The sequence below is a fragment of the Hemitrygon akajei genome, chromosome 1 (genome assembly GCF_048418815.1).
Source record: "Hemitrygon akajei chromosome 1, sHemAka1.3, whole genome shotgun sequence".
Taxonomy (NCBI): domain Eukaryota; kingdom Metazoa; phylum Chordata; class Chondrichthyes; order Myliobatiformes; family Dasyatidae; genus Hemitrygon; species Hemitrygon akajei.
In genome coordinates, this window is record NC_133124.1 from 34284945 (window position 1) to 34306519 (window position 21575).

Genomic DNA, 21575 nt, shown 5'->3' on the forward strand with positions numbered 1-21575 from the left:
GTTTTCCTGCAAGTTAGATGCTTAGCCACATATTGGTTTATTATCGTCAATACCAAAGTACAGGAAAGATTTTGTTTTACATGCTGTCCATACAGATCATTTCATTACAACATTGCATTAAGGCTGTGCAAGGGAAAGCGATAACAGAATGAAGAATAAAGGTTAGAGTTACAGAGAGAATGCAGTGCAGGCAGACAATAATATACTAGGCCACAACAACGTAGATTGTGAGGGAAAGAGTCAACCGTATCGCACTAGGGAACCATTCAATAGTCAAACAGCGGGATAGATGTTCCTCTTGGAATGGTAGTGTAGGAGAAACCTCACACAGAATCCAGAGGTTCATGATTATTCACTTCCAACTCCTGGTAGAGGTACTACTCATGTGCAGTATCATTTAGCACTAGGTGTAGGAGTGGGATGGATTGGTGTTTGGCATCGGATGAAACAGATCCTTCAGCTCACTGACTCTGCTCTGGTCACCAAGCACTCATTTACAATCAACTTGTGCTGTTCCTTTTACATTCTCCCCCCCCCCCCCCCCCCACTTTACTGTGTCCTCCCCAGATTCCACCACTTGCTTGCAGTCAGGGATAATTTACAATAAATTATCAGTCTACATGTCTTTGAGTGCTCCTGGAGGAAATCCATGTGGCCACAGGGTGAAGTGTCAAATCCACACAGGATTGAGGGAGGCCAGTGCTGAATCCCCGGTCACTGGGACTTGTGAGGAAGCAGTTCCATCAGCTGTGCCACTGTGCAGCCCCTTAAGACCTTCGTCTGTTGCTAGTGTCGGCTTTGCGGTGGAAGGGGTGCATAATGAACGCTGCATCATCTGTCAGTAGGAAGATGTGGGGAGGGGTCCGTTCAAGAGGACGTCAAATGATAAAGTTGTATGGATGCATAGGGGGCTAACTGGCTGCATTGGCTTGGTATTAGTTTGACGGTCTGCATATATCTAAGCAGCTTCTGAGGTGTTGAGAGGGAGATGAAAAAAATGTTTTCGCGGATTTTTAGATTTGAAAATGAAAGTGCCACTGATTTGTCCACAGTCTCAAGTTTTCTAACATTTCGGCAGAAAAATGTGTCAAGACGGCAGAATGTCTTAAAAAACTTGTGCTTACTTTGTATTATCTGTTTTTAACAGGCTTTGGACGGATTCCTTTTTGTGGTCAATCTTGAAGGGCACATAGTGTTTGTTTCTGAGAACGTGACGCAGTACCTGAAGTACAACCAAGAGGAGCTTATAAGCTCCAGTGTGTACAGCATTCTTCATGTTGGTGATCACGAAGAGTTTGTGAGAAACTTTTTGCCGAAATCTCTCGGTAAGGATCTGTTTTAAATGCTGTTGTCTATTCACCTGCTACTTTTTAGTTGTTTGCTCGGCTATTGGTGGCTCAGAATTGGCACTGCTGCATTATTTTGCAGCTACCATTTTGTAAGGAATATTTTGATTGGTTTTTTTTTGTGAGTAAATTGAGGTTGTGTGCTATCCCCGTGCTCCTTGGCTCTGCAGTAACACCTGGGATCCTTTACTCCCATCTTGACCATCACGCTTGTCTGCCTGCTGGCCACCAACATATTCGTCCATTGACCAAGTGTAGCCCGCCTTAGAACTGTGTAGGTTGCCACGGTCTTACTGCTGAAACATATGCTTTAAAAATAGGCTGTTAGCTTTATTTCCGTTTACCTCATCAGGGTTCAGAAGCTACCCTGCTATTAGCTGGGTTGCTAAGAACCAATGAAACAAATCACAACCGAAGTCGTGATGCAATTCTAGGGGTTGTGCCTCCGAATAAAATCACCAAATTAAGATTTTAAATCCCACCTGACTAAATTTATTCCAATCATGTTTCAAAATAGTTGGCTTCCAGGTTACTGATTGTCATTGTAGCCATTAAAAGCAAAATTCCAGGATATTCTTTGCCTATTATTTTCTGCATGTTAATGTGCTGGTACATTGCTTTGAAGTGGTACATAGCAACAGTGGTACGTGCATCATATGATGGAATATTTTAACATTGAATGAAACAAAGATGTTACATTACAAATTATTTTTTCCTATCTCATACTGAAGTGTATGAATTATTATATTTCCCAGTTACTGTGGTGCCTTGGTCCAATGAAACCCCGAGACGAAACAGCCACACTTTTAACTGCCGTATGTTGGTTAAACCGCCTGGTGAAGCTGATGAGGAAGGCCATGAAAACCAGGAAGCACCTCAGAAATATGAAACTATGCAGTGTTTTGCTGTATCTCAACCAAAGTCAATAAAAGAAGAGGGAGAAGGTCAGATTTCATGCAATCTCTTTGGCATTGTGATAACCCACAACTAGTCAATCGCGTGTAATGTGCTTAAAAACCTGTAAATATGACGACTCTAGATTGCAAGCATTGCCCTTTGTTTATGCGGAGTTATAGGGCACGGATCCGCACATTTAATTCTTATATGGGATGTACATACGTGCAGTCATGTGGAAGCACTGTGTTGAAATTGGGTGTATCCCCACAGGAAGCAAAAGAAAGTCAGGCATCTATTCCGCCTAATGGCTGCATTACGGCTCCTGTTTGTGGTAACCTCGGGTCAGTCTTCCTGCTTGTCTTCCGGACACTGGCAGCTCCTTAACAAGGGCTGCCTTTGAGAAGGGGAAAAAAAACTGGTAAACATTACAACATCAGCATAATTTTTGCAACCATTGAAGCTAAAGTGTTTTAAACGAGCTTCTTTAGTATTTTAGAAGCAGAGTGTTCTTTTAACTGCATGTAAATTGCAAAAGGGATAATTTATAGAAACTTCATATTGTTTTGTTCCACGCCATGGGAGTTGCTCACTCTGTTATATATCTGACAGTTCATTACAAAAACTTGTATCTGATCAGTAATAAATAATGCAAAAATAGAAGCAGTGAAGCCATCCTATTAGCCATTTCTAAATTATGATAAGAGATAAGATAATTAAGGTAAGAGATGCTTTGGTGTTTTGGAATAATTTACATTAACTAAGGAGAGAAACAACTAAAATAGTTAATAGTCACAAAGAAATTTCACTTAATTTAACTATATTTGGTCCATCTCGGATTTATAGTACACTCTTTTTTCAAAATCTCAAACCATAAAATGATCTCCTTCCTTAAAGTTAAATAAAATCTGTAAAATAACAGTGAACCACATAGAAGGAACGTTTAAAATATTTAATGTAAAGGATGGAACTTTTTTTTAAAAAAAAGAATCATGTTATTTCTGTTCTACTTGTTTGGCTTAACCAGAATTCTTCCTGTTTGGCAGTTGCGGAGTATTTGACACAATTAAATCAGTGTTCCAACAGGATACTAGTATATTGCCTTTTAATCGTAGAAGAACTTGTTCCTTTGACTGCAACTTGTAGATGCAGCATTTTACTTATGGAAAACAAATATACTTATCGCAGCATCCGTTAAAACGAGCAGTCAAAAGGAAGCATAGCTGGGGCCCATTTCAGACCAAGGGTGTAGCTGTGGGCACTCGCATGGGCCCCGGCTGAGCCTGCCTCTTCGTGGGTTATGTGGAACAGTCCATGTTCCAAATCTGTACTGGTACTGCTCCCCAACTTTTCCTTGGCTACATTGGTGCTGCTTCCTGCACGCATGCTGAAGTTGTCAATTTATAGAAGATGTCCACTGACATCTTCTATAAACCCACTGACTCCCATAACTACCTTGATTATACCTCTTCCCACCCTGCCAAATGTAAAAGTGCTATTCCCTATTCCCAGTTCCTCCATCTCTGCCGCATCTGCTCCCACGATGAGGCTTTCCGTTCCAGGACATTTCAAATGTCCTTTCTTTAAGAATCGTGGTTTTCCCTTCTGACGTCATCAATGATGCCCTCACCCACATCTCCTCCATTTCCCGCACTTCGGCCCTCACCCCATCCTTCCATCACCACAACAGGGACCGTGTTCCCCTTGTCCTCACCTACCACCCCACCAGCCTCCGGATCCAGTATATTATCCTCCTCAACTTCAGCCACCTTCAACAGGACCCCACCACCAAGCACATCTTTCCCTCTCTACCCCTCTCTGCTTTTCGCAGGGATCGTTCCCTCCGCGACTGCCTGGTCCACACATCCCTTCCCACAGATCTCCCACCTGGTACTTATCCCTGCAAGCGTAAGTGCTACACCTGTCCCTACACCTCCTCTCTTACCACCATTCAGGGCCCCAAACAGTCCTTCCAGGTGAGGCAACACTTCACTTCTGAGTCTGTTGGGGTCATCTATTGCATCCTGTGCTCCCGGTGCAGCCTCCTCTACATCGGCGAGACCCGACGCAGATTGAGGGACCGCTTCGTCGAGCACCTCCACTCCATCCGCCACAACAGACAGGATCTCCCGGTTTGCCACCCACTTCACATTCCCATTCGGATATATCCATACATGGCCTCCTCTACTGCCATGATGAGGCCAAACTCAGGTTGGAGGAACAACACCTCATCTACCATCTGGGTAGCCTCCAGCCCCTTGGTATGAACATCGAATTCTCCAACTTTGGTAATTCCCTCCCTCTCCCTTCCCCTATCACACTTTCACTCTGCCTCCTCTTCTAGCTGCCTATCACCGCTCTCATGATTCTGCCGCCTTCTACTAACCGTAGTGCTTTTCCCCTTACATTCCTTCTTCACCTCTCCTGCCTATCCCCTCCCTCACCCCTTGATCTTTCCTCTGATTGGTTTTTCACCCGCACCTTCCCCCTCCCCCCACTTTCTTTATAGGGCCCCTGCCCCCTCCTCCTTCAGTCCTGACGAAGGGTCTCAGCCCAAAACGTTGACTGTTCATTTCAACGGATGCTGCCCGACCTACTAAGTTCATCCAGCTTTTGTACATGTTGATTTGACCACAGCATCTGCAGTGTACTTTGTGTTTTCTATACTTATCACAGTTTGCTCTTTAAAGTAGTTTGAGTTAATTTAGTAGTTGTATTTAAATTATAACAAATACTAAAAATGTTTATTACAAAATTTCCACATTTTTGTTTAAATGGACAGTGAGCGGCGAAGTACCAGTAATATAAATGTTAATCCTTCTCAAATTTTAATTGTCAGTTTGACATACCAGGTTCCACTGTTTTTATGATTTATAAACATGCATAGCAAAAACATTTCATTTGAGAGTGTTAAGAAACCTACTGTACCTCAGCTGCTTCAAAAATTGTGTAGTAACGGAAGAATGCCATATACAAAATAATCCATATTTAACCTTTACTGTAATAATTTAAAATATATAACAGATATACATTACATAAAAAGGAATATGAGCTGATTGGATATGTATTTTCACTGTTCAATTCAAATTATAGTGATAAAGAGAAACCTCTGTTAGCAATTAGGTCATATAATGCCATTATTTTCAGAGCTGTGTGAGTGGAAATTCATTTTTTGCAGTAAAACAGTGTGATAACCATTTCTGAGGGATTCATGACACTGCAGAGATTCCGGGGGGCACCTTGGGTGTGAGTTGCCTTTATGCCCAGGTGACGCGATGCTGCTTTCTCATGGCTGAAGGCAGCAATATAGTTTCAGCCCTGACCTCTGCTGCAGTCAGTGTGGAGCTTATCCCTATGACCACATTGGTTTCCTTCAGCTTCTCTGGTTTCCACCCAGTCCCAAAGACGTGGGTTGGTATTAATGGGTTGAGAGTTGTGCCTATGGTTTAGGTAAGTACTGAGATGGAGGAGATAAGAATAAGCCAGCATGGACTCAGTGGGCTGAAGGACTGTGTGTGCTCTATATTTCTGTGACTAAATGATGATTTCTATATCTTCTATGCACAGGCTAACATGTCCTCATGCAACGGGCCATTTGGAGCAAAGGGGATTACTTGTAGCACATTGTCATGGAAACAGCGTTTTAGTCAACAGGGTCATAGAGCACTACAGTGCATAAGCAGGCCCTTCAGCCCATCTAGTGCATGCCAAGCTCTTATTCTGCCTAGTTCCAGAAACTCACACCTTGACCATAGTCCTCCATACCACTCCCATCCATGTACTTAACCAAATTTCTCCTAACTGCTGCAATCAAGTTCACCTCATTGCTTTGAAGGACCCGAGCCGACGTACCCATTTACCTTTCAACCCTGTCCAGCAGCTCTTTTGATCTTCATCCAAGTACTCACTGTTGACAAAGAACACAATTGACGATGATGATCTCCGTACCTTATTCCCTCTGCAGCCCCCCGCCCCCACAGATATCCACTTTACCTCCTTTCTACCCCTGGCCCTCTGCATGATCCCACTCACCACTGCTCAAAGCATCAAGCTCAGATGGCTCCACTGTCACTGACCTGACTGGGCTTCTGGCAGCCAGCCACATTATCGACCAAACTGGTCCACAGACATGACTACCCGTTATGTTCCCAGAGAAGCATAAATTTCTGTTGGCTGTGCCCATACCCTTGGTGTTGAGCACAATAAGGCCCGGTGACTCAAACTTCTGATGTTCCACAGCAGTGCCTAGCAAGCACAGCAGAATTTCCAGAACTTTCTGTTCCATAAAGCAGAAATTCAGTTATGTGGAAACAATATTCTGTATTATGTTCTTCTGTATCATCTCCAGGTTGTGAGATTTGTTGGAAAAAGAGAGAGAGAGATACCGCTTCTACCTCTTCCAACAATTCTGAGTGAGACACAGAGAGATCTGTATTTACTGACAATTACCCTTATTGTTCAAACTAACAAATATGTGAATTCACACACTAAATACCTTGTGCGCACACCTGCTAAGTATCCCTGTCTCTCCTGGATAGTCAAAGAATAGCAAAGGTATTACCCGGGCGGAGGAATTTACGCTGGCCAGGCGTTCCTTGTTCCTCGTGGTCCCAATTCACTCTCCATGTGCGTCACGCAGGGTTCTTCTCACTTGTATCTGCGATGGTTATTCTTCGAAGTTACCGCCCCCGGCGCACACAAAGCATCCACTTTTATATCCATTGCTTATCAATTCAAATGTCGCATTCCCGTGCCACTGGCTGCAGGTCATGTGTCTGGCCTTTAACACCTGGTCATTGGCTCTGGTCCAAGCCAGCATCCGTCTATTATCCTCTTCCCATCAAGGGACAGTTGCTGACTCCTGGCTCTTTGTTCTCAGTCAGCAATGAGCTTGAATCACCTCAGGCGTTCACAATCCTGCATGTTATAGCCAACCAAAGAACACCTCACAAATAACTCCTTATTTGAAAATGACCTCCAGTTCAGCAGATTACCTGAAGAGTCTTTGTGCCTTCTTTAAAACACTAATCCAAGTCCAGCATGTCAAGCTCACAAAATGGAGAATCGAGTGTCTTCACAAAATGGCAGCTTCCATCCCCCAAGCACACGGCAAGAACAAAGACTGCTTCCACTGCCTTTGATTCATTTGAATTCACTGATTTGAAGATTGTCATTCTTTCTGGCCAACAGATTCCATATCATGATTGTGTTAGTTGACTAATATGAACTTATGAATAGTGCATGTCAGGTACGATTGACACACTCCTCACTGCTGTAACATCTTGGGTCTCAGAAAATCAGCTACTCACCAAGAAAATGTGGTTTTCAGTCATCAGCAAAAATACTCATTGTTTCATTTGCAAGATCTTCAACATGATAAAATAAATAAATGTGCAGTAGCAAATACTTGTTAGAACATAGAACAGTCCAGCACAGAAACAGGCCATTCATCCTACAATGTTTTACCAAACTACATAATCAAATGCCCAACCAAACTAAACCCGTTAGGCCTTCATAATCAAGTTCAAGTTTGTCATTCAGCCATAAACAAATACTCAAGGATACAGCCAAACGAAACTGCATTACTCCTGGGCCAAGGTGCAAAATACAATACTAATGGTCACAGACGGGACAAGGCACATATACAATGTCAGGAAAATACAGGCAAAAAAAATATATATTGTCCAAGACCCTGTGTCCATGAACGTAGCAGCACTCTGCAGTTGACTTGACTTGACTTGAATAGAGCTTGTCATCTGCTGAATGAACACCAGGGGGCAGCACTGGCTCTAGCCATCACGCCACACCACCTCCAGTGGAGCATACCGACTCCAACACCTCTCCCCTGGGCAACTGTAGATGCCTATCCTCACTGCAACTGCCACACAGCTCCCCTGGCGCTTATCAATAAATCAGTGATTCAGACTTTACAGTTCATAAGAGATGCACAATGTTCATATCTTTCTATTTTCTGTACATTCATGTGCTTATCTATGAGCCTCTTGAATGCCTCTATCATATTTGCCTCTAAACCACCCTGGTACCCTCCACTCTCTCTGTTAAAAAACAATGAGATGTGCAGTATGTGCCCCATACGTATGAAACAACCCTTTCTCAACTTAAATGTAAAAGGTACGCCCTTTGGTATTACAGTTCCATTGGCCTCTTGCTGTCAAATAATTTTAGATTGCGTTTTAAATAGAGGCAGAAAGCAAGATGAAAATAATTTTGTGTATAACACTGTTGGGTGATAGCAAATCTCGGTTTGTCATATCAACCGTTATGATAAAGCTGGGTGTAATCTGCATGCATTTTAAAAATTGATGTAACCTCTATTCCTGCCTCTACCTCTACCCTCCCTGTAAGGGTCAGAAAAAGACGCAGAATAGACAAGGGAATTAGTGGAATTAGTGGCATCTCTACACAGACAGATGTTACTTTTTACATAAAGGAGTTTTGAACCTGAGATGGAAAAGTGGGGTCATGGGTAGATCAATAATTGAGTAGGTGGTTTTCAGTGGGGGATAGCAAAATCATTCTATAATCTTAGAACTAAAAAAAATAGTTGCATCAATAAAAAGAAGTGACAACTGAGATCGGGTAATAGACGGCCAGGCTAGTGGAATGTTATTCTAATTTACAATCTTAGGACTTTGTGTGTGAACGTAGCTGTTAAATTATGGAAGAGATGGGCTGAACGGAGGTTAACTGCATCAAATATCATCAGCTGAGTTGCCTGTGTTACCATGCACGTTGTATAAGAATTTCAGAGCCCCTCTGATAGATGTGATAAGCTGCATGTAAGTGGATTTGGCATTGATTGTCACGCGCAGGCACTGGTTTCATACCCAGCTTGGATCGTTGAGTTTAAGGAAGTCCGAGCAGGGACAGATTTGACAGATAATCTCCATAATCCTGAATTTCCCACAATGTGAAACTAACTGGCATGCTGCAGAATGGATAACAGGGGAAATGAATGTCAATAAGAGCTCTTGATTAAGCTTGTGGCTGACCTACGTTCAAGTACTTCAACTTGTTTTTGGTTATGCTTATTCCCAATATTGGGGGGGGGGGGGGTCCCTGATATGAGAATTTTTATACCTTAGTGTTAACCTCCCTTGCATTGAGCCACAAATTTCTTAAGTAAAGGCAAAAATCTGTGTAATAAATTAGAACTCGGGACAGTATATGAATTTCTCAGTTTTCTTTATAATTTCGTTATTCCCAAAAGGCTCCAGAAATAGGAGGCCAATTTTTAAAATAAATTTTTCCAAAACGCGTGCTTGTCTGTTTACCGATAACCTTTTCCCAATTTTTATTTGATAACGTAAACCTACTGGTATCAGAGAACTTTGGGGGATTGTGGAAGTTGCAGCAAGGTAAGGGTTAAAGTAATGCCCAGGCAAGGATAGTTTACAAATAATATGCAGTCACTCCAAGCAAGCTAAATCTTTTAAAAGAGATCGTGGAAGAGCATAACTTCTCTTTGTACAGCAGGGGACCGGAGCCATATGATATATTTAGATAAGATAAGGATGCACAGGGAAGATTCTAGAGTGACACTTGCTATTGTTCAGTTACTTTACTAATTCTGAAGTATTATTGGCCTTTAACATCGGCTATTAATTCTGGTATTATTGTAGTGTGATTGGTGTAGTGTCATGCAAATAAGGATTTTGAACATGCCCAAGGTTACCAAATAGTATCTGTATTCAACGAGTCATTTCTGTATAAAAATGGCATTTCTTTGTTCAAACTTGAGAACGGTGGCCACGCTGAAACAAAGTGTGATTGAGCAACAAGATCAAGTTTTCAGAGTCCAGTCCATCGGCGATGACAGGACATTTATGATCATCCTGGATGTTGTTTCCAGATCTGTCCCAATGCCAGAATATCTGGTCTTTTCATCATGTGCAGCATCTCCTTTGAAGATCACGGCTTTACCCAGGGATCAAATGGAATAAAATTTCTAACGCTCTATGGCCCATGACAAATACTATAGTTTTTCTGACTGAATTTAGATAACTTGGTGTATCAGTGATTGTTGCACTTAAAGTTTGGTGCATTATAATTCATTGCCAACTTCTCCGATGGTGGTGGAGGCAGATACGATAGGGTCTTATAAGAGACTCCTGAACAGGTATATGGAGCTCAGAAAAGTAGAGGGCTATGGGTAACCCTAGGTAATTTCTAAGATAGGGACATGTTCGGCACAGCTTTCCTGTACTCTGCTGTAAGCTTTCTATGTTTCTGGTGTTACATAACAAAGTTTTAAACTTTACTGAAAATTTATTTTTTCCTGCCCTCAGATTTGCAGTCCTGTTTAATCTGTGTTGCAAGGAGGGCTCCTGTGAAGGAGAGATCTCAATTCGCTAATACTGAAAGTTTTACCACAAAACATGATTTATCAGGTAAAATAATGTGACTGTTTTAAATTTGGGAATTTCTCATTTTGGAAATTTGACATATGAGATTAGTTTCTTTATTCCTCTTTTTTTTAAAAAAAAAACCAAGGCAAACTGAAATCTCTGGACATAAATGCATTACGTGCATCAATGAAGCCAGGCTGGGAAGACTTAGTGCGAAGGTGCATTCAAAGATTTCACCTACAAAATGACAAAGAGATTGCATTTGCTAAGAGGCATCATCATGAAGGTGAGGCTTTCGAGTATACACAATAAAATGATCTGAGCAACTTGCTTGGTTACTGTAAAGTAAAAATTCAAACTTTAAATCTAATATAAAAACAGTACAAGTAATGTACTATAAATCTGTATATTTAAAGCAATAAGACAGATTAATGGTGCACTTGAAAACTTTGCAATTCTGATAAGACTGCTAGGCTTGAAGTTTTAATTTAATTTCAGCTGCTTTAATGTTTACTAAGGGTTTGCTGTGTGCTCCTGCTATTTCTTCAGATTCTCTTTCTGTTAAATGGAATGCCCTTGCTTTTTCTGGCCAGTTTTATTCATGCTTTGCAGAAATCTTCAGTATTTTGCTGTGTGAGCCTTGAATTGAGTGCTGTATTTGCAAGTGTTACAGCTCAAATTGCTGGCAAAATTTTATGATACAGTGTGGACTAGGCCTTTCTGGCCCTTTGAGCTACAGCGCCCAGCAACCCGACATCCCCAAGTTAACCCTAACCTAATCATGGGACAATTTGTAATGGCCAGTTAACCTATGTGGTACGTCTTTGGATTTTGGGAGGAAAGCCAGAGAAAACCTGCACATCCCACGGGGTGGATGTACAGATACTCCTTATGGAGGATTGAACTCCCAACTCCGAAACCCCAAGCTGTAATAGCACGGCTACCATGACGTTCTACTCAGCCAGTCCATCTGCGTCAATGGGAAGAGTGTTGTTTTAGCGACCTTCATTAGAACTGGGAAGGAAACAAAAGAAGCTTGTTAAACTAGAGGGAAGATGGGTAAAACCACTGTGATCATGGGAACATGTCGTCTGCTCAATACGTGATAGGAGCTGTTGGGCAGAGGCAGCATTCTTAAGACTTTGAGAATTGAGAAGTGCAGAAGAAGACTTGCCAACCGGGTCAGCTGGGCATGTCCTCCATTCCCAGAAGGGTTAAAAAAAAAAGACAAGAACAGATACTGAGCCAGAATCAGAGATGTCTGGCTGATACACACAGAAGTCAAGTTTTCTGAAGTTTAGAATTGGAATTAACATGACTGGTATATGTTGTGAAATTTGTTGTTTTGTGGCAGGGGTACATTGTTGAGATACATAGCAATAAAAAAGTGTGTGTGTGTGTGTGTAAGTGTGTAAAATTTAAATTAAAAGCCAGTGCAAAGAGAGAGGACAAAAATAGTAAGGTAATGTTCATGGGTTCACTATCCATTCAGAAGTAAGATGGTGGAGGGGATTAAGCTGTTACTGAAATGTTGACTGTGTGACCTCAGGCTCAGGTACCTCCTCCTTGATGATAGTAGTGAGCAAAGGGCATGTCCTGGGTGATGGGAGTCCTTAATGACGGACACTCTGTGTGAGGTTTGCTTTTTGAAGGTGCCCTGGATGCTGGGGAAGCCGGTGCCCATTAGGGAGCTGGCTGAGTTTACAAATTTTTGCAGCTTTTTTCGACCCTGTACAGTGGCCCCTCTGTACCAGACTGTTGTAGAATTCAATACTGAGTCCAGAAGGCTGCAGCCTGCCCAGACAGAAAGTGAGGTTCTATCCCTCAAGTTTGTATTAGACCCCAGTGTGCCTGCATGGATCAGTGTGAAAGTGAAACAGAGAATTAAAATACCAGGCCACAGAAAGTTCAGGGTCATCCCTACGGACTGGGTGCAGGAGTGCTGTGTGGTGAATCCCCAGCCGGCATTTACATTGTGAACGCTGTGGTACATTAGAATGTAGTCCTCCCTCCTTAACTTCCTGTTAGCTTAACAAGCTTCTGTTGTCTCTTTTCCAGGTCTGATGAAGGATCTTTAACCTGAAAAATTAACACTTCTTCTCTGTCACAGATGTGGCCTGGTCTGTGGAGTATTCCAGAATTTTCTGCTTTGTTTTAATTTTAAATTTCCGTCACTTGCAGTCCTTTCTGATTTTCACCAGTGTCACAACCTACCATCCAACCCTTAACTATGGACCAAATGACTGCTATTCTGGCTAAGGTTGTTTTTAATTATTAGAATGGAAATTGAACCTGAAATTTCTAGGTGTATATTGCTTGTTTACGCACTAAGTCAGGAGAGAGTCAAATAGATATATTGGGGAGAAGAGCAGCCCTTTGATTCTCCATTGGCATCAATTGCAAAGTAGTTGGGTTGGCCGTCACAAAGAATCATTACTTGAAAGAAACCCGAATGAGTAGCCAGCACTTCTGCATGTCTGTGCGAGGATTCTAATTTTTTTAAGTATAGTATCTGATGCTCAGAGCTTTCAGGAAGCATTGTGTGCCATTTATCATTTTTCCTCAATTTCTCTGAATTACAGTGTTAAGGCAGGGTCAGGCTTTGAGTCCCGTGTATCGGTTTTCTTTATCTGATGGCACCATGGTTGCTGCACAAACAAGGAGCAGGCTTATACGCACTCCAAACGCGAGCGAGCCTCAGTTTATCATGTCACGGCATGTTGTTCAAAGGTAAGCATCCTTTCCGTGGCCTTTTGATTAAAAACTTAGTGCTTTGCCTCAGAAATCAGATGTGCTGAAGCTTCAAATTAGAATGTGGTATCAGTAATAGAAAGATTTTGTACTGTGCATAAAACGCTGGAGGAACTCAGCTGGTCAGGCAGCTTCTAAAGAGGGGGAGCCCTGGGGGCTGTGTACTAAGTCCCCTCCTTTACTCCCTGTATATCCATGACTGTGTTGTCACCCACAGCTCCAATCTGCTAATTAAATTTGCCGACAGCACTACATTGATCGGCCTTACCTCAAACAATAACGAGTGGGCCTACAGGGAAAAAGTCATCTTTCTGACACAGTGGTGTCAAGTAAACAACCTCTCCCTCAATGTCGCAAAAAAAACAAAGGAGACGGTTGTGGATTACAGGAGGAATGGAGACAGGCTAGCCCCTATTGACATCAATGGATCTGGGGGGGGGGGGGGTGAGAGGGTGAACAGCTTCAAGTTCCTCGGCATCCACATCACCGAGGACCTCACGTGGTCTGTACATACCAGCTGTGTGGTGAAAAAGGCACAACAGCACCTCTTTCACCTCAGACAGTCGAGGAAGTTTGTTATGGGCCCCCAAATCCTAAGAAATTTCTACAGGGGCACAATTGAGAGCATCCTGACTGACTGCATCACTGCCTGGTATGGGAACTGTACCTCCCTTAATCGCAGGATTCTGCAGAGAGTGGTGCGGACAGCCCAATGCATCTGTAGTTGTGAACTTCCCATGATTCAGGACATTGTAAAAAGGGCCCATAGGATCATTGGAGACCCAGGACACCCCAACCACAATTTATTCCAGCTGCTACCATCCAGGAAACAGTACCGCAGCATAAAAGTCAGGACCAACAGGCTCCGGGACATCTTCCTCCCTCAGGCCATCAGACTGATTAACTCACACTGATTTGAGTGTATTTCTATGTAACATTGATTGTTCTATTTATTATAAATTACTATGATTGCACATTTAGACAGAGACGTAACGTAAAGATTTTTACTCCTCATGTATGTGAAAGATGTAAGAAATAAGGTCAATTCAATTCCATAAACAGTCGATGTTTCAGGCCGTGGCCCTTCATCAAGACTGGAAAGAAAAGAGGGAAATGAGCTGCTTCTTTCCTCTTCCTCTCCAGTCCTGGTGAAGGGTCTCAGCCTGAAACTCCCAACTCTTTATTCCTGTCCTCCGTTGCTATCTGGCCTGCCGAATTATTCCAGGACTTTTTTGTATGTTCCTCCGGATTTCCAGCAACCTCTTGTGTTTCAGATTCTGTACCAGGTCTTTGACTTGATAATGGACTGCGGGTTGTCTAGATCACACTTGTTGGTCTTCACACAGTGGCTCATTGTCAGTGACGTTGACCTTAGACTTTCCCACGTAGCTGGATGCTTCTTCTACAAGTTGGCCACCAGTTGTGGAAGGCAGTCTAGATGTACATGTGGCATCCGGTATTTTGTTAGTACTTCCATGAGCGTTTTCTCTTGGTGCAAGGGAGACTGAGAAATGTCCCACTGAGATGAGATGCAGATGAAAGTCAGCAGCCTGAGACAAGTTAAATTAAATATCCGGTTGAATGGAAGACAGTTATAAACAAGATCAGACTGTTTCCCCTCGTACTCTTTTCATGATGCATTATGAAGTTGTAAACGTGCTGATAGCCATAGCAGAGACTCTGCTCCAAAGTTGGTTGTCATCTCCATGTGCTCACACTCTGCACAGAGAAAAGACAACATCTGTTCAGGAGTTTGTTCCATTGTTAGTCTTCAAGGACTAAATTGGACATGCAGCCCCATACAAGAAAGTACCATGTGATTGTTCCATTAACCCAGAATGACTATCTGGATATGAAAATCCATGTATCAAATGAAAATGATCTTGCCTGGCTTTCCAAGATGTTCGACACTGACTAGAGCATTGTAGTCACAATTAACAATGGAACCCTGCCACTGTGTCTAAGAGTTTCTGTTAATTAACACACCATATGCACACACAGCACCACTGAACTTCACTGTATGTTATGTATTTTTAAATTTGCAAAATTTATTCCATATCCTTAGTAAGTGACACACCACACACAGTGGTGCTTTGACACATCTTGAGGTGATCAATGCAAAATTTACATGTGCCATTGAAGCTTGGGGCCCTCACATAGAAACAGGTCTTTGCAATGAGTGCAAGACCTGCTTCAGCAAAGCTTTAACAGAAGATGTCTGCACAACATTACAAAGAACGTGGAACACTACAGCACAGTACAAGCCCTTTGGCCCATGATATTGTGCCGACTTTCACCCTTCCCTCCATTTTTCAATCATCTGTGTACCTATCTAACTTCCTGAAATTCCCCAAATGTATCTGCCTCACTATGTAAAAAGCTTAACTCTGGTTCCCCCCCATACTTTCCTCCTATCACCTTAAAATTATGCCCCCTCATATTAGCCATTTCTATCATGAGCTTTCCACTTGATCTATGCCACTTATCGTCTTGTTCAGCTCTATCAAGTCGCCTCTCATCTTCCTTCACTTTAAAGAGAAAATGCCTGGTTAGCTCAACCTATCTTAATAAAAACACATCCTGTAGTCCAGGCAGCATCCTGGTTAATCTCCTCTGCACCCTCTCTAAAGCTTCTACATTCTTCCTATAATGAGTTGACCAGAACCGAGTATTCCAAGTGTGGTTTAACCAGGCATTTATGGAGCGGCAGCATTACTTCTCGATGTTTCCAAAGCTGAGGTTTGCAACTGCTAGGTGTCTTTTAAGTTTAAAATAAACGTGACCGTTCCCCCTCTTGTGCACTGGAACATTGCCACCCCATCTCCAGTGCCCACGCTCGTAAGAATTCCTGTATTCCACCCCTCCGGCGATGCTGTTTAAATGTATGCGTCTGATTTTAATTGCCGTGGTGTGATCTGTACGTTTTGTTTAAAACTGCAGAGAGCAAAATGTTTGTGGGATGAATCAGGAATCGACTGGACAAGGAATGGGAAAGTCATTGAATCCAAATTCCAGTGGTCCGGCTCTGGCGGGTGTTTCGGCTGCAGCCACAGGTCAAGAGATGGCGATGAGCAGCAATTCTAACTTTGCCATGAATGGCCTGAAGGATCAGACAGGTATGGGGCAGATGCCAGGAAACAGGTTTGTTACCGGTGGAATGAATCATGGATCAAGCATGCAAGCAGCCACTCCTCAGGGTAGTAACTATGCACTCAAAATGAGCAGCCCATCGCGGAGTAGTCCCGGTGTGACTGCTGGGCAACAGAACTCCATGCTTTCTCCCAGACATCGTGGGAGTCCTGGGATGGTCGGCAGCCCCCGCATCTCAGCTAATCAGTTTTCTCCCGTCGGAAACTTGCATTCTCCAGTCGGGGTTTGTAGCAGCACAGGGAATAGCCATAGCTACTCCAGCAGCTCCCTTAACGCACTTCAAGCCCTCAGTGAAGGACATGGGGTATCTCATGGGGCGTCGCCCGAACTGAAAATGGTGACTTCACAGAGTTCTCCTGGAAGCATCAGTTCTTCGCTCACCAAAAAGGGGAGCATGGACTCCAAAGATTCTTTCGGGTTGTATGGTGAGCCAGTGTCGGCTGAAGTTGCGGCTGGCCAGCCAGAAAGTGGACTTTCTGGGGAACAGAAAGATAGCGGTGAAAGTAACTTAAATCCGTTTGGTGGCGGAGAGAGGACTGATGGCCAAGGCAGAGGGCACGACAGCAAAGGACATACCAAACTTTTACAGTTACTGATCACCAAGTCAGATCAAATGGAGGCGACCCCTTTGCCAAGTACTCTTGGGGATTCTATTAAAGACTCACCAGGCAATTCATTAGGACTACTGTCTACTTCAGCAGTGACGTCATCCACAACCAACACCTCTACATCACATGGGCCCTCACTGAAAGAAAAACACAAAATTTTGCACAGGCTCCTGCAGGACAGCACTTCTCCTGTAGACTTGGCAAAGCTGACAGCAGAGGCCACAGGTAAGGAGCACCACAACCAGGACGTTGGCGGTTCAATTACTGGTGGAGAAATAACAATCAAGCAAGAGCAAATGAGCCCCAAGAGGAAAGAAAATGCACTACTTCGATACCTACTGGACAAGGACGACACGAGTATGCATAATATTAAACCTAAACTCGAGCGAATGGACAGCAAGTTGGATCCCTGCATGAGCACTAAACCAGCAATCAAGTCTGAGAAGGAGATGAACTTTGAGCCATCAGAACAGGTGGGTGCATTTCATTTATATGCTTTTGTGTTAAAACGCGAATTTATTTGGTAATCATTTGTTATATTTTTTAAGCGATATGTCCCCATTGAAATCTTTCTGGCTGGAAGAATCTAGATGGGCCACATGGCATTTTGGGTCATTTATTGTGATGCTTGTTAGTTGCTGATTTTAAGGTGAGGTAACTTAGTCCACCTTGAGAACTAAATCTAGGCCATCTCAGTACTACAACGTATTGAATCACCCAAGAAAATAGAAGAACAAACTAATTTGCTTCGTGACTATTTTATTTTTTTTAAGTGCAGGTCTCGTTTATTTGAGTTCAAGTAGGCCTTACAGAATAATTTATTTGATTTTGTTATAGATGTGTTAATCAATTGAAGAAGTTTATCAGTGGGCGTAAGGAATGCTTGTTGCTGTACTGATTGTGTTATGGGTGGAATAATAGGCTGAATCGGCTGTTCTCACTCCTGCGCATACTCAGTCATGCTGTTTCGTTTGGCTGTATTCATGGGTATTCATGCATGGTTGCATGAGCTTGAACTTAACCCTATCTGGAGGTTGGATTCCAGTGGAACTGACCTGCACCATTGCAGATCTTAGCACTGAAGAGCCTAACGATGGGAATTGAAACGTGGGTGCTGTTGTATCAGTCCCCATACTAGGTTTCTATTCCCACTGGCTTAGACAGCAGTCCCCCTCAATCAAATGGCCCTGGTAATCTGTGGGAAAGAAATTAAGTGCAGGGATCGTTTGACTTTATTTTATGTTAATGTTATTTGTTTGTTCTCTAGGGTACTTGTATGTTTAATCTATCATGTTGTAAACACCATTTATAACTTTTTGAATAGATTCTAAATAGTACTGTCTTTCAGATATAAAACTATTCAAATGCCTCGTTTCAGGGGCCTTTTATCAGCCTGAACAGTAACTTGGAGTCCTAGAGCCCATCGTGGGGCTTTTTGCCCAACTACACAAAATCCATCAAGACCATGTCGTTCTTTGTTTTGCCAATATAACTTTCTGCCTAACGGAATAATTTCTGTTGGTTCAACCACTCTCTGTGCTTTCTTTAAAAGATCACAGGCTCCTTTTAGAACCATTTCTTTCTATTTTAAATATAAGCCCTTTTGTTTCTGACATCTACCATTGGAAAAATATTTTGACCTTATGTTATCTATGCCTTTCACAATTTTATAATCTTTTGCAAATCAGCTGTCAGTCTCCTTCACTCCAGAAGAAAAGAAGCCCAGTTTATCCAATCTCTCCCCGTAACTAAAGTACTTCAATCTAGGCGACATCCTGGTGAAATGTCCCTGCAATCTTCCCAGAGCAATCACGTCTTTGTATAGAACTGCAGACGATGAACTTCCCAAAATGCACTAGCATTAAGGGTTTGGGTGGGGGGATAGAATTTGTTAACTTTAAAGCTTCCTGAAGCAGTATATAGACAGACCTATCCAAGGGGAGGCTGCACTCAACTTGATTTTAGGAAATGAGGCTGGGCAAGTAGCTAATGTGTCAGTGGGGGAGCACTTTGGCAATTCTGTTTGTTATGATTGTTATGGAAAAATGACTGATAAAGAATAGAAAAAGGGGCTCATCCGCCACATGTTAGTCCTAAGTTGGAGCAAGGCCAATTTTGATGGAGCTAGGAACTTGTTAAAGTTGACTGGGAGAGGTTGTTCATGGCTAAAGGGACATTTGGCAAGTGGGCTGCTTTTAAAAGTAAGACAGGCAGAGTTCAGGATGAGAATATTCCTGTTGGAGTGAAGGCCAAGGATGGCAGAATTAGGGAACTTTGGTTGGTGAGGGATATTAAGGAACTGGTCAGGAGAATGGTAGAGGCAACAGGGATCAAACGGATCACTTGAGGATTATAGGGAATACATGAGTATGCATAAGGAAATGAGAAGGGGAGTTTTTTTGTATCTTTATCAGTCATGAGTCAGATACCAGAAGATAAGTAAAGAAGAATCCTAGAATGTTCAACTAAAGCAGTAACCAGGGTGAAAGTAGGTCCCCTTAAGTATCAATATGATCATCTACGTGCAGGGCCACAGGAGATGGCTGAGAGTTTAAATGAATGTTTCTCTGTATTTGCTGAGCTGAACGACATGGATGCTGGTAAGATCAGAGAAGAGAAAGGTGATATCCTGAAACAGATCAACATTATGGAGAGGGAGGTATCGGTAATCTTGAGGTACATAAAGGTGGGTAAATCTCTGGGACCTGGCCAGGTACATCTTAGGAAATACTGGAAAGCGGGAAGGAATTTTTATTTCTTTGTTAGCCGTGGTTGTGGTACAGGAAGACTGGCAAAAGGCTATGGTTGTGCCTATATTTAGGAAGGACTACAAGTACAAGCCAAGAAACTACAACCTGATGAGCCTAGCATCAATAGTGGGAATGTTGCTAAGAAGCCGTTCACAAGAACATTTAGAAAGGAAAGCACTGATTAAGAATCGTCAGCATGGCTTTGTTTGTTGGAGATCACCTTTCACAAATTTGGTTCAGTTTTTTTTACAAAGTTATAGCCAAATGGTTTGGTAATAATAGGAAGAGGGGGGAAGTGGAGATTGGAGACCTGTGATGCGCTGCAGGGATCAGTCCTCTGACCTTTACTCTTCACCATACTAATGATAATGAAGAGAACATTGGTGGCATGATTAGTATCCAAATCAGAATCTGGTTTAATATCTCTGTCTATATGATGTGAAAATTCATTGCAAAGATGTAAAATTAGTATAACCTACAAAATGAATAGTACAAGAAAAAAAAGAATAAAGTGGTAGTGATCAGGGGCTGTTCAGAAATCTGAAATAAGAAGGGACAAAGCTGTCTCTGAATCATTGAGCATGCATGGGTCTTCTGTCTCATGTGCCACCTCTAGTAATAGTAACAAGAAGAGGATGAGGGGTACTGAACGATGGATGATGCCTTTTTGCGGCACTGCCTCTTGAAGATGGTGTGGAGATTTGTACCCATGATGAAGCTGGCAGAGACTACAACCCTCTGCAGCCTCTTGCAGTTCTGTGCTTTGGAGCCTCTAATGAAGGCTATGATACAGCCAGTCAGAGTGCTCCACGTCCATCCATGGAAATTTGGGTGCGTCTTTGGTGGCATATCAAATGAAATACCGAAAAGTTGGCGACACAGATTAACTGATGGAATTTAACCCGGACAAGTATAAAGTGAAACATTTTTGTGAAGTAAAACTGGGTCAGGGTATACCCAGTGAACGGCTAGACTCTGGTGCAAGTGCAGAGTTTGCTAGAAGTAGTAACACAGATAAACAGGGTGATGAGGAAAGTATATGGTGTGCTTGTCTTCTCTGGCAAAGGCATTGTGTATAGGAGCTTGGATCGTTAAGTTACAGTTATACAAGTGGTGGGTTAGGTCGGAGTATTAAGTGAAGTTCTGATCACCACACTGTAGGAAGGATTTGATTAAATACAGAGGGTGCAGGAAAGACTGACAGGAATCTTGCCTTAACTGGAAGGCCGGAGCAACAAACAGTGACTGTATAGGCTGAGACGAAGTTGGCTGAGGGGTAACTGTTTAAAGGTTATATAACTATGAGGGCTATAGGTGGGGTAACGGAGTCTAAGACTAAATGGCAAAGGTTTAAGGTGAGAAGGGAGAGATGTAAAGGGGGTCTTGGGAGGCAGGTTTTTACACATAGGGTGGTGGATATGTGGAATGATTTGTCAGAGGAGGTGGAAGGCACGGGTGTACCATTTAAAACATATTTGACAGCTTAATGGATGAGAAAGATTTAGAGGAATTTTGGTCCAAATGGAATTAGTGTAGACAGGCCTCTTGGACGGCATAGAAGATTTGGGTTGAAGGGCCTCTTTTCCACGTTGTATAACTCTATGAATCACCCAGCTTGTGCTGGGATTATTTTTTTCTGTCTGTGCTCCATCCAACTTTCCATTTGATCTACATCCATATCCTGCTGTAGGCTTAGGCTGCCTTCCT

At 42.6% G+C, this 21575-nt stretch overlaps 1 protein-coding gene across 9 annotated transcripts in view; it reads left to right on the forward strand.

Annotated features, from left to right (window-relative positions):
• The window catches only part of ncoa2 (nuclear receptor coactivator 2), a 320940-nt gene that overhangs the window by 244769 nt on the left and 54596 nt on the right, over positions 1-21575 (forward strand). For all 9 annotated transcript variants that reach the window (XM_073040731.1, XM_073040742.1, XM_073040720.1 and 6 more), the window contains exons 6-11: positions 1148-1325; positions 2102-2290; positions 10550-10651; positions 10755-10895; positions 13192-13339; positions 16301-17591. In XM_073040731.1, the coding sequence (XP_072896832.1) occupies positions 1148-1325; positions 2102-2290; positions 10550-10651; positions 10755-10895; positions 13192-13339; positions 16301-17591 (2049 nt within the window). The remainder of the gene's footprint in view (positions 1-1147; positions 1326-2101; positions 2291-10549; positions 10652-10754; positions 10896-13191; positions 13340-16300; positions 17592-21575) is intronic.